The sequence below is a fragment of the Coccomyxa subellipsoidea genome (genome assembly GCF_000258705.1).
Source record: "Coccomyxa subellipsoidea C-169, whole genome shotgun sequence".
Lineage (NCBI taxonomy): Eukaryota > Viridiplantae > Chlorophyta > Trebouxiophyceae > Coccomyxaceae > Coccomyxa > Coccomyxa subellipsoidea.
This window is the reverse complement of record NW_005178033.1, coordinates 105,499-117,937: the sequence shown is the minus strand read 5'-3', so window position 1 is coordinate 117,937 and position 12,439 is coordinate 105,499. Positions and strand designations below refer to the sequence as shown.

At 49.8% G+C, this 12,439-nt stretch overlaps 2 protein-coding genes across 2 annotated transcripts; both read left to right on the top strand.

Annotated features, from left to right (window-relative positions):
• Positions 1 to 3,372: 3,372 nt before the first annotated feature.
• On the top strand, positions 3,373 to 4,640 carry COCSUDRAFT_55820 (hypothetical protein; the record flags this gene model as incomplete). Its single annotated transcript, XM_005646610.1, has 3 exons — positions 3,373 to 3,399; positions 3,529 to 3,704; positions 4,505 to 4,640. The coding sequence occupies 3 exons, from the start codon at positions 3,373 to 3,375 to the stop codon at positions 4,638 to 4,640; spliced, it is 339 nt and encodes a 112-aa protein (XP_005646667.1).
• A 520-nt stretch (positions 4,641 to 5,160) lies between these two features.
• COCSUDRAFT_1093 (hypothetical protein) lies at positions 5,161 to 12,164 on the top strand (the record flags this gene model as incomplete). Its single annotated transcript, XM_005646609.1, has 14 exons — positions 5,161 to 5,276; positions 5,496 to 5,577; positions 5,772 to 5,993; positions 6,533 to 6,646; positions 7,161 to 7,318; positions 7,791 to 7,895; positions 8,158 to 8,312; positions 8,656 to 8,774; positions 9,166 to 9,356; positions 9,722 to 9,822; positions 10,348 to 10,566; positions 11,059 to 11,188; positions 11,735 to 11,857; positions 12,104 to 12,164. Coding segments are annotated over 14 exons (1,896 nt in total), but the record flags the coding sequence as incomplete, so codon positions are not given.
• Between the last annotated feature and the right edge of the window lie 275 nt (positions 12,165 to 12,439).

Sequence of the window (12,439 nt, the reverse complement as noted above, 5' to 3'; positions counted from 1 at the left end):
TCCTGAATCTTCTGGTGTACGCAATGCTCATCCCTTTGTGAGCCCAGCTGTCTGCTGAGCCCAGCTATGCACAGGCCACGCCAACCCTCTGGGGGGCACCTGTTAATATCAAAACTAGGCGTGGGAAGTGCCTGCCTCTCTCAGGAGATTCAGGACCCTAGGTGTAGCCTCCTTCACATAGCACTGTATCAGCTATATCAAGAGGCTCGTGACTCACCATTGCACAACGACATTGTCATTCAGCCGAAGATCACATGTCCAATATTTATTTGAGGTGCTCAATATTCAGATGAGGTGCTGGTGAGGAGCTGGTGGCAGCTGTTGCTGCTTTTGCCGCTACACACTAGACCACAATAGTTAAACCCCTTGTTTTATCATTTAGCTGAGGGTGATGTGCAATGGCCCCGGCTGGCGGGGCCGGTACAAATACTGAGATCCGTACCCACGGTTGATGGGGCCTTAAGCTTGCTTAAATCTGGCAAGTCCAACAAGGGGTAGTTTTTGTGGCAGGCTAATTTACAGGTCGGCAGGACGCACGTAGCCTTTGGCAGGAAAAACTTGTTGTAGAAATAATGTGCACCATTGACACTCGCAGGAGGTCCTAGTGGAGGAGCTTGTAGCGGCGGTGGATTCACTGCAGCGCTACGCAGTGTCAGGGGGACTGGCGGCTGTTTTGGGGAGTGTGCCGGCCGCGCTTAGCCGCTCGGCAATCGGCGCGCTCGGGCCTTGGCGGCCGCTGCTGCTGCCGCTGCCAACGCCCCTCGAGCTGCTGACACGGTTTGACATTTCTCGAAGTTTTATCACGCTCACGGCTCTTTTCTATGACGTGTGTATTTTCCTGCCTTTGGAGAGTAAAGGCAGGGTTCATGGCAGTCCCAGACATGCGAACGATGATGTTATAGGCTGCTTTTCGTCAGCATTTTGAGAGTTTCCCAGTGGCACAATGGGACCCACCGGTGGGTCTTGTCTTGTCAAGCCCCTCGGAGAATTAATTAATTTAACTTGTTACTTCAACATCTCTCTGTCTGCAAGACATGCATTGGGCTGGCACTGCATCGTGGATCATTAAGTATCAAAAGCGAGGCATGAGTGCATGCCTGTGCTATGCGCGGTATTGCAGGCTGTCCCCGGCAGTGCAGCCGACGGCCGAGGATGCAGAAGTGCTAGAGAGCGTTCGCGCGATCGCCGCACTCCTGCGCGCGGAGGGGGGACCGAGCAGTAACCCGCAGTCAGCGGGTGAGCTGGCGCGCCAGCTGTCGGCGCTGGCCCGCCAGCTGGCGCCGCTCGTGCCTGAACTGGCGCCCGGCATCGGCTACACCGGTGCGCGGCGTTTCCCCTCTCACTATCATTTGAGTTTGAGAATGACAGATCGGTTCTCTGGCATCTGCGGGGGTCAGACCTGGGCCAGGCATCTCATCTACATGTTATGTGAATCAGTTGCCCAGCGTTCCATAAAAGTTGCCCCCAAGATTATGGGGCTGCAGATGTGATGCATCGCCCACCATAGGATGCTTTGATGGGAATGCTATTTCTTTTGTTATAGGAAAGCTCTTACGCCCTTCTGAAGCCTGCACCCAGGCAGCTGATGTAGAAGATTGCTTTCCAGTGCCTGCTAACAGACTTTGTGTGGCTGCATTTGTCGATGGCTTTGCCTCTGCACAAGCGTATTAGCTTCATTTTTAGCCAAAGCACGCATTTTGTGAAGGCATTTTGTGAAGAACTATCACGATATATTGCTGTGCGATGCAGGGGAGCTCTTTGTGAGGGCTCTGCTGAGGCGAATGACAGAGCGGCTGGCGATTACTAACACTTCAGGGCAGGCCACAACGGCGGGCCACAGCAGCACAGCGCTCGCAGCGGCCGCGGCAGGAAACGGTGCCGGCCGGGGGAATGATGCGTTTGTGGCTTATGGTTCAGGGGTTGTGAAGGTGAATGGAGTTGCTGCAGGCAGCAAGGTGGCCAATGCAAGGGGGGTGCAGCCTGTCATGAGGCGACTGTGAGGCGAGTGTGATGCCTGTGTCTTATCTTCTTTGGCTTTTCTGTGGCAAAACTGATTTCTTCAAGGCTATTCTATGTTGTCTGTCACACTTCTTTATGACCTGCTTCTTTGTGACGTTGCAGTGAGGATTCAAGAGTAGAAAAAGTGCAAGACATTCAAGGTAGTATAAACTAAAAAGAGTAGGAAGGCCGGCATCAAAGCAGTCAACTTCAACTTGAAGTTGTAAAAGCTACTTCGACCTTAAGCTTATGATCTAATAAAAATGCCTGAGGGCATGTGTTGGCTGATCTGGGATGCTTGGTCTAACTACAGGGGCATGCTCGTTTCAGTGGCCGAATGCTAGAAATTAATTCCACAGTACTAGGGAAATTTGTTGGCTGGCTGGATCACAGGCGGATTTGAGGTGTTGCCAAAACAGGCCCACCAACGGTTTCATAAACAACGCTCGGGTTCTTTCATTCGAGCAGTCGCAGAAGGCCCTCTGCCAGAGGGTCGTGCAAAGGTCCGCTCATCATCTTCAGAACAAATCGAACAGAAAAGTTACAATGAGGTACGGGGGACAGCAACCCTGGACGTCGGGGCTTTGCAGCTGCATGGAAGACTGCGGAATATGTGAGCTGTCTTTTCTGCTCCTAGGTCGAAGGACACTGCATCCATGACAAATAAGACCACAACGAGACTCGGAAGTGCTCGCAGAAACGTCAACCCATGCTGTACAGACGCAAACTATCGAAGCATCGGAGCAATAAACTATTGCGCAACTGCTCTATGTGAGGTCCAGGGTGCCGAACTGCCAAAAATGTTTGACAGAAACGCTTCGTCGCAGGTTGCTACGGCCTCTGGTGTACACCGTGCCTCTACGGAGAGAACTATTCTGCCATACACCAAAGCAAGGAATGTAAGTCTTCTGCCCTTCCGAGAAGTCTTCTTGTGTTGCGAGTTTTCATGGCATCGTCACACTTTGTATCGAGAAAACAGAGCACAAATTCGAGAAGTGGCAGTAATATCTGGCGATGGCAGTGCTTGCAGAGCGAGCTAGAGTGAGATTGCGCAATGCTGAAGCCCGGAAATGTTCGCTGCAGGCTGTGGCGCCTGCTTGCTATACTTCTTCTGCGCACAGTTCGCTTGCTGTGCGACCCGTTCATCTTCCCTGATGCATTTGCTTATCAGAGACCCTATACACACGCCCTGAGCTTCAAAAGCTTATACCTGTGCCTATGTCAACGGTGCTGGAACTGAGCTCCGGATTATATTTTGCCGCTAGCTGCACTGATCAAGATGCATCCCCAAGGCAAAAGATGCCACACTGTGGGCAGCCGATGCACCCAACACAGATCGCGGTGTCATGCGCATGTGCATTCTAGACCTTGAATATGTTTGGCCCCGGCTGGCGGGGGGCGGTACAAATACTGAGCACCATGCCCACGGTTGATTGGGTCTTGCTTGGATCTGGCGAGTCCAACAAGGGGTAGGATTGTGGCAGCCTTTAATTGCAGCTTGTCTGCAGAACGCACCTTGCCTGTTGGCAGGAAAAGCGTGTAATAAGAATAAGAATAATAATAATAATAATAATAATAATAATAATAATAATAATAATAATAATAATAATAATAATAATAATAATAATAATAATAATAATAATAATAATAATAATAATAATAATAATAATAATAATGATAATATGTTTGAAGCTGCCTCTGCGCCGGTGCAGGCTTTGCATCTCTGACAAGGAGGGACCTGCGCCATAAGCACAACCTGCATGAGGCCCCATGCACCGACTGCTGTGTCCACTGCTGGTGCGCTTCTGCGGCAGTCCACATATGCATCAAACTTGCTGGGATGCTTGGTACTGTGAACTGCCTCTAGGATCCAGGAGCACCCAGCGTTGTTGAAGAGAAGGCAGCCTAAGGATGGGGAATCCTGAACAGTCTGATGACTGGTGTTCTATGTACCGGTGGAAGCACTCATCCATGGTCTTGTGAGTCACATTGTAAGACTCTGGAGCTCTATGTATCTCTTTACTGTGCTTTGGTTCACGCAGCACCTCTTTCAAGTGGTAGCAACTTTGGGGAAAACCATGTATTTCGGATGTTACTGTACTACTCATCTCATTCTAAAAGCCGGTGCGGGAGATTTTCCGTAAACAACTTTGAGGGAGCTTCCTGACTTCAAATACCAGGGGCATGCTCCATTGGATGGGGCTTGTCGACAGCTTTTCAAATCTGGTCTCAGAATTATCATAGGTCTCATTATTTTGTGAAATGGGTCTTATCTATCCACCCTATTCGGCCAAGAAATAAATACTTTTTGCGAGTTTTGTTATGAGCGCTACAGTATGGAGAACCCTGGCGCTTGATAAGTGCCACCCGGCGGGTGATGTTACATAATATTCCGGGTTTAGGGTTGCCCTAAACTACATCTGGTTGAGGGTTTAGATCTAGCACTACAGTATTTGTGCACTGTGCAGAAACGCAGAGAGCTCACAGTGTTCACTTTGTGACACAGGTGCACCGCCTGCGGCGTGTGCCAGGAAGCGAGGGAGACAAAGGCAAGAGGGAACGCCCCATCCGGAGCACTCACAGCCAACAGCCCTGCGCACTACCCCACTGTTGCCCCCGCGCAGCAGCGGGTGCTCGTGTGAGGATTTATATCTGGGCCACGGGTGACTCAATTAATCAGTAATTTCTGAGCTACTGGAAACCTGCATGTGTATCGGGTCCCGAGGCGATGGGAGCGCTTTGTACATCTCGAGGTCTTACTGCCACAGCTCACTTCAGCAGGCTGACAGCTGCCATGGCCACAGCAGTGTATTGACACTAGATCATGACAGCTGGCATTGGCAGAAGGTCTGGCAGATGTGTGATTGCCAGTGACAAATGCTTACAGTTCGAATGTCCTGGAGGATAGGAACTGAGCAGATAAGAGCGGTTTGCTCTCTTGAGACCCAGCACTGTATAGTACCTGCCAGGCTGCATGCAATTGAGATGTCAATTTTGGCTCAGGACATCCCTTGAAACTCCTTATATCGTTCACTTCCAAATTTCGCTCCCACATCCTATGTAATGGACTTCTGACATAGTCAATGTATGTTGCTCGACCTAAACAACGCCATTCTGCTTTCTATCAGAATGGGGTCTTCAGCCATTCTGATGAGGCATCTTATTCTGCTGTTGTCCCTTGCTGTTGCGATGAGCAATGCACTGGAAGAAAGACTCTTTTCTATCGAAAACGATCAGTTTAAAATGGATGGCAAGCCCTTCAGGATCATATCCGGCAGGTGAGTGCACCTTGATCAGCTTGCGATCTGCTGACTAGATCGAGCACTAAGATGATCGGACTTGTTCCTAAACCAAGCAAATCGTAGCGTCGCGTCTGTATGTAGTCACAAATCGACCGAAGTATTTCACGTCGCTTGCAGCTGCCGAATCTGTAGTGACTTCTGACTTGAGACAGTCAATCCTCCCTCTCAGAGCTTTTCTTTGTTGCTGTGTCGCAGCCTACACTACCACAGGATACATCCGGCGCAATGGAAGGACAGGATGCTGCGAACAAAGGCCCTGGGCCTCAATACCCTGTCGGTGAGAGACTGCACATGCCTTGACCCTCCACATCTAGGCAGCTCTACGATTGCTCCTGACACCTGATGAACGCAAGAAGTCCTCTGCACCTGCATTGAATTGGCAGGGATAGCTTCCAACCCCACAGCTTTGCTGGCAGCGGTTGGGTCAATTGCGCATCCTTCTGACACCATCGTCTTTCATGTGTTGCGCAGGTGTACGTGCCCTGGAACCTGCACGAGCCCTTCCCAGGACAGTACAATTGGGATGGCTTTGCTGACCTGGAGGCTTACCTGGCGCTCGCTCAGGAGCAGGGCTTGTATGTGCTGCTGCGCCCGGGGCCTTACATCTGCGCTGAGTGGGACTTTGGAGGATTTCCCTGGTGGCTCGCCTCCTCCAAGGCAGGCCTCTGCTCGACATCTTCACACAGCGTCACCGTCTGCATGTGCAGTACTTGCCATGCACACTTTTAGAAGTGGCAATTTGCATCTGCACAGTGTTGCAGTCGAATGCTGCCCAGTTTGTGCCCCTTGTTGGACTCGCCGGATCCCAGCAAGACCCAATCAAGTGTTGCACTGTGATTGGTATTCATTCTGTCCCGGCCGTTATACGCAACACCCTGGGCAGGCAGAGACTTTTAGGCACACGCTAATAATGCTCGGCATTGCTGACTTAAAACTTGCGCAAAAGTCAACAGTGGTGACAAAATGGCATGCGCCAGGTTTTCAAGGACACAATTTGCACGGCACAGTGACAGGGATCATTCTACTCACGTTGAATGAAGAAGTCTACCTTGCAATGACTCAACCCCAGTCAGTTGCTGCATGCGTCCTTGATGTGTCTCTTGCAACCCCAAAGATGGCATCGCACTCCGGGAGGCAGAACCAGTGCTTGTTACTCGGTTGGTGGCAAAGTCAATTCTTGGGGTCAACAAAAATTTTTTTGCATGCAGGTGATCGGGAAAGGAAAGATGAAGCTGCGCTCGGACGATCCGGCGTATCTGGAGTTGGTGGATCGGTGGTGGAAAGTGCTGCTGCCCAAGATCGGGCGCTTTCTGTACAGCCGTGGAGGGAACATTCTCATGGTGCAGGTATGTTTTATTTTTTATTTTTTATTCTTATTTTAGGGTTTTATTTAGCGTGATACAGCACATCAGCCTCTCCTTTGCTAGTCCACCTTGTTTGGGGGATTATGAAGTGTGAAATGAAAAGGAGGCCCACTCAATCTTGGGGGAATGAAGGCAAACTGTGTCAGCGCATTACTGCACATCGCATGCACATGCAGAATGTGCTGCGCAGATTGATTCTCTCTCAATCCTGCTGACCACAGCCGTCAAATAAGACACCCAACGCAAGTAAATCCTGACTTTGGGAGCTTCTCATTGCTTGAGGACTTGATAAAAATTAACGAAGGCTGCTGATGCTTTCTGAATTTCTCAAATTGTTCAGGGGTACTTGACAAACCAGATTTAGTTTTGCTTGCCCTTCAATTTGTACATGCAGCTCGTCTGCAGAAGCATCTTGTCTCTGGCAAGAAAACCGTTTCACGTAATAATAATGTACCGTTAGAATCGTTTACTTACCCCTAATGTACTGGCTGGTCAGGTGGAGAACGAGTTCGGCTTTGTGGGTCCCAATGAGAAGTACATGAGGCATCTGGTGGGCACGGTGCGCGCATCTCTGGGGGATGACGCGCTCATTTACACAACGGACCCGCCCCCAAACATCGCCAAGGGGACGCTGCCCGGGGACGAGGTGCTCAGGTGAGCTTCCTCAGTGCTGCAGGAGATAGACATCAGGGGTTTCTACATCAGCTTAGAGTCCCCTGTAAACATAGAAACCATGCAGAAGGGTGGTAATACAGCTGGACAGGAAGGACGTGTGAAGGCATGCAGCTAATTTCTGGGTGAACCCCCTGTTTAGTGCCTTGCATGCACACACGGCCGTCATTTCTGCACGGAAGCTTTGGATCATTCAGTGCTTTGAACGCTCAGTTGGAAGTTTTCTGCTGCCATGAAGCTTCCCAAGGAGCTCGCTGCATTGTTACATGCATATGCCCAGAACATTCAAGCGCATGCTTTTGGTCCGCATTTCACCTTCAGCTTTGGTGCCTGCATGTTTTCAATCAATGCATGCACCTCTTGAGCCTGTTTCAGGATACATCTGGCTTTGCTCTTCAGATGCGTGCATGCAGAAAGTGTCTGTGTGATGCTTACCAACTTGTGTATGTTGTAGTGTGGTGGATTTTGGCGCCGGCTGGTTCGATCTGAACTGGGCTTTCTCACAGCAACGAGCCATGAATGCCCCTGGGAAGTCACCGCCCATGTGCAGCGAGTTCTAGTGCGCACCTGACTCCTTTGAACTCGCTGATACTGCCTTCCAAACCTTGTCATTGCTCTTAGTGCCTCTTTTTTTCCATTTAGCTGCTCTAATAAAATCACAGAGATGGGACCACCTCTTGCTCTGCTCAGCTGCGTCCTCTTCATTTGTCTGCCCAGTGACTGCAGTGGACTTCCAGGAATTTAAAAGGTACAGATTTCACATTAGTAATATGAAAATTCAAATCGAAGTTCGAATTTGATCCTTTCTGTTCACTGCGCAGCACGGGTTGGCTGACGCGGTGGGGCGAGAAAATGGCAAACACATCCGTGGACCAGTTTCTGGACACGCTGCATGGAGTGCTGGGTTTCGCAAACAACACCGGCTCTGTGAATCTATACATGGTCCATGGCGGCACCAACTTTGGCTTCACTGCAGGTGCGCTGCCATTACCTTTTTTGATCAAGAGTTTTGAATTTTGTAGATCGGCAAGCGAACACTCCTGAATTGGTAAAGGTTCAGTCTTGAGATGAGAAGGAAATTGCAATTTGCTGCACTGGCTGCTGCAAGTACTGTGCATGCAGGATGTTGATCATGCCTGTACAACGCATGCTGTAGCCTCTGCTCGTGCCGATGCTCTGAAGAAGCTTGTCCTCGAGGATATGGGGACATAGATCTTGGATCATATCTAGGGATGAGCTACTGGAAATACCTAGCCGAGGGAGCAGTTTTTCTAATGGAATTTTAATATTTAAATGAAAGGTGGGCACGCATGCATCAGGCGGTAGCATCGACAATGGCGTCTATTGGGCATGCATTACGTCATATGACTACGATGCGCCAATCAGCGAGGCAGGCGACACCGGCCAGCCCGGCATCGGGGGACCCAACAAATTTGACGTGAGCGCTTTCTGCTTTGAACTGACTGCCTTATGCGCGGGTGTACTGCCACTGTTATCATTCACGACATGTTGGCAAAACCAAAGCCAGCGGCCATGCGGTGTATCGCTAATAACGAGTCTTGAAAATTTGAGGCTCATTCCCTTTCGCTAGGAAGGAAACTTCCTACAGCCAAAGCAGCAAAAGCCCTTGCAGGCCCGCATCGGCCACCAATAAGCTCCTGTCAAGTGACTCAACTGCACTTTCAACCGAGGCAAAATATTGAACAAAAATAGCGTTTCCTCCACATTTTTGCCTGTGCATTTCTGTCTCTGGACAGCATTATTTTTGGCATGCATTTTAAGCCACAATTGGTTTCTTGGATCTAAAGTGGGAAGCTTCTGCTGCGCAGCTCATCCGTGAGGCAATAACACAGCACACCGGTGCGGAGCCGCCAAAGCCGCCGCCACCGCCACGCATAAAAGCCTATGGAGAAGTTGGACTGTATGAGAATGTGACACTGCGGAGCCAGATCAGGCGACTGTACCCGGGCGACGGCGTGACCTCCCGCCGCCCACTCATCATGGAGGAATACGGCCAATCGTGCGTCTCCCTGGTTATTATGTTATATCCCCCAAATGTTTTAGATGGTTGAATCTGCGATCAGGCGCCTGTATCCCGCATGATCGAAAAGTACGGCCAATCGTGCGTCTGCCCCTGAAAAAGTTTATTAACACCCATGTAGGGCTTGTCTGTGAGGGGTGGTTCTGATTAGGGTGCGGTGAGCAAAGCAGATTACCTCGGGGAAAATTCACTGGAAGATATTCAGAGACAGACAAGCGGACCACCTCCACGCAAGGGCCTAGTCAAGCTGGATCAGTCAGGCTTTTTTTAAGTATTATCTATGGCAAAATTGCTTGAATGATATGGAGAGCAATTTGCTGATGCAGAGTGTCTGTGTGGGGCAGGGGTGGCCTGATAATGTACCAGACAGAGATTCCTGCAGCCGAGATGAAGGCCAACTCGCTGCTGGACATGGGGCATCCGGTGCATGATGCAGCCACGGTGAGTTCTCTCATTGTATCGCTGATCCTGTTTAGGCTTGCTTTGCTTTGCTTTATGTCTGCAGCAGCAGCAATTGCAGCAGCAATCACATCAGCGCAGAACCATCGCAGGGAAGGCTTATCTAGACTTATCTTAACTAAGACTTAAGACATAGGTCTGCTTATTCTTTGCTCGCTCAGACTGCTGCACTCTGCCCGCTAAAGACTTGCAGCAGGGCAGGTGACCTTACAAGCAGAGGTGTTTGTTTGCAAGATAATACCCATTCACTACTTATAATCTTTGCCCCGACTGGCGGGGGACGATATGAATACTGGGCACCATGCCCATGGTTGATTGGGTCTTGCTTGGATCTGGCGAGTCCAGAAAGGGGGATATATGTGGCACCTTTACCTGCAACTTTGTCTGCAGAAGTCTGACGTTGACGCACCTTGCATCTGGCTTCTATTGAATGATAATACTGACAACAACTTTCACAATGCATGCACTCAAAAGCTTTTGTACGGCTTTTAGGTGTTGCTCGATGGGACAGCAGTCGGCCGGCTGAGCCGCAACGGCCCCGTTAATCTGACGCTGGACGCCGACTCAGCGCTGAGGTGGCGCTCAGTGGAGGAAGCTGCCGGAAGCTATGCGGTGGCTTCCGCGGAAGCTTCCGTGACGCTGGAAGTCATTGTGGAAGCTGTGGGGCGCTCCAACCAGGGGTGGCGCTTCGACACCAAGGGGCTGTCGTCCTCAGATGTACAGTGGAACGGTGCGAGAACTATTTGTTTAGATTTCTTTCTTCTGCCTGGCCAGAAATTATCTGCATGCTTATATGCGGACAATCCTTTTGCACAAGATGGTCGGGCATGGCCTTCTGTCAGTTCAATGTGCAACAATTATGAGTGCTGAAGAACTGGCTGGAGCGTTGAATGAGGGTGACATAAAACTGTTACCTAGCCCCCTATGAACCCACACCAGAATGGCTCAGGCAGCAATTTCTTGTGCCTGTGGCTGACTCTTGTGAGATTCGCCCCTCCCTGGTCATTTGCTTTCTGTAACAACAAAACACTCTGGGCAGACCAGAGCTCATACCAGAGCCCAGATTACTTTGGTCAGTTCGAGCAGGATCCTCTTTTGGGATGCCAACGTATTATGCACATATTAAGCGGTCTTTTCTTTTGCGACAGGTCAGCTTAAAATGCAGACCCCAGGCAATACAGTGTGTAGCAGCACTTTTAGAGTATTTCAGATTCTGCTGCAGGCAAGGTGCTGGAGGGGTGGAGGGTGTTCCCTCTCCCTCTGGACAACCTGGGCAGATTGGTCTTCCATGATAATGACAGCGCTACCGCGCACTCTTTAGCACCAGCAGATGGAGGACCTGCCTTCTTCAGGTGCCAGATCCCTTCCAGTTTTGATAAGCAGCAGGTTTGCTGCAACAATACAATAGCTTAAAATAATAGCAGTGGGTCAATATCAGGTCAATATCAGGTCAATAATAATTGCAGTAATACAACATAATACAATTATACATTTAATAACGATCAAATATTTGCAATGGTAGTTGACCTGATCCGCTGGTCAGTCAAGAAAAAGGCTGCCGGGGCCCATACCAATGAAACACGCGATGTTGTGTTGACAATGCAAGCGTCGTCAGAAAGTTGGTTACACATGACATTCTAATTTTAGAGCAAGCCTGCATGAATATCAGATGCTCCTCTCAGCAAGTTTGTTGTTTCAATAGCAGCAGAAAGTTCTTTAAATAGAGAAATTGCCATGATGTCAAGCACCAGTAACATGGCTTGTACCATGAGAGCACTCAGTGCATCTCTGACTTCAGAGACCTTTTGAACTGCAAACTCTGTAAAATCAAAATCAGCACACGTACACCTTGTAACCTGCAGGGGCTATCTGGATATAGATGAGGACGAGACTGCCAGGGATGAAGAGGGGCTGTTGCCAGACAGCTATCTGTTTGTGGGCGACTGGGGCAAGGGACTGGCCTTTGTGAATGGCTTCAACCTGGGCTGGTACTGGCCGTCAAAGGGGCCCGCCAACACCATGTGCGCATCCGCCTGCCATCTTATGTCCTCATTCTTTGATTTTCACTGCAAGGAAACCCTCCTTTCTTTTGCCATGTTGACATAATGAATTTGCCCATGCTTGTTGCACGCACTCGCCAGGATGCAGCAGTTTCTTCTGCCGAATCTTCTAACTTCAATATTCATTGATAAGGTGTGTGACAGGAAGTGAAATGCTTTGCCGGAAGTTGATGTCAGGGGGATAAAGCAGTAAATCTGTGGGTGCAGGTACGTGCCAGGCCCTGTGCTGCGGGCAGGAGTGAATGAAGTTATCATGCTGGAAGTGGAAGCGGCACCATCAGACCCCACAGGTGAGCACACCACGCGCACATGCAGCGTGTCCAATGCAGTTTGACAGAGGTTGCAATATTACTGGAACGTGCTCAATCCGGCACAGGGCTGCTGCAATGCAAATCATTTTACACCCTTCTATCTGAAGACACCAAAGCCACATACTATATAGATATGCTGCGCATCTATTGCTGGCAAAACACTGAGCTGTTTTGCCTACACGTGCACATGCACTAATGATGTTCTCTTAAACCAGCATGTGTGTGGTGATGT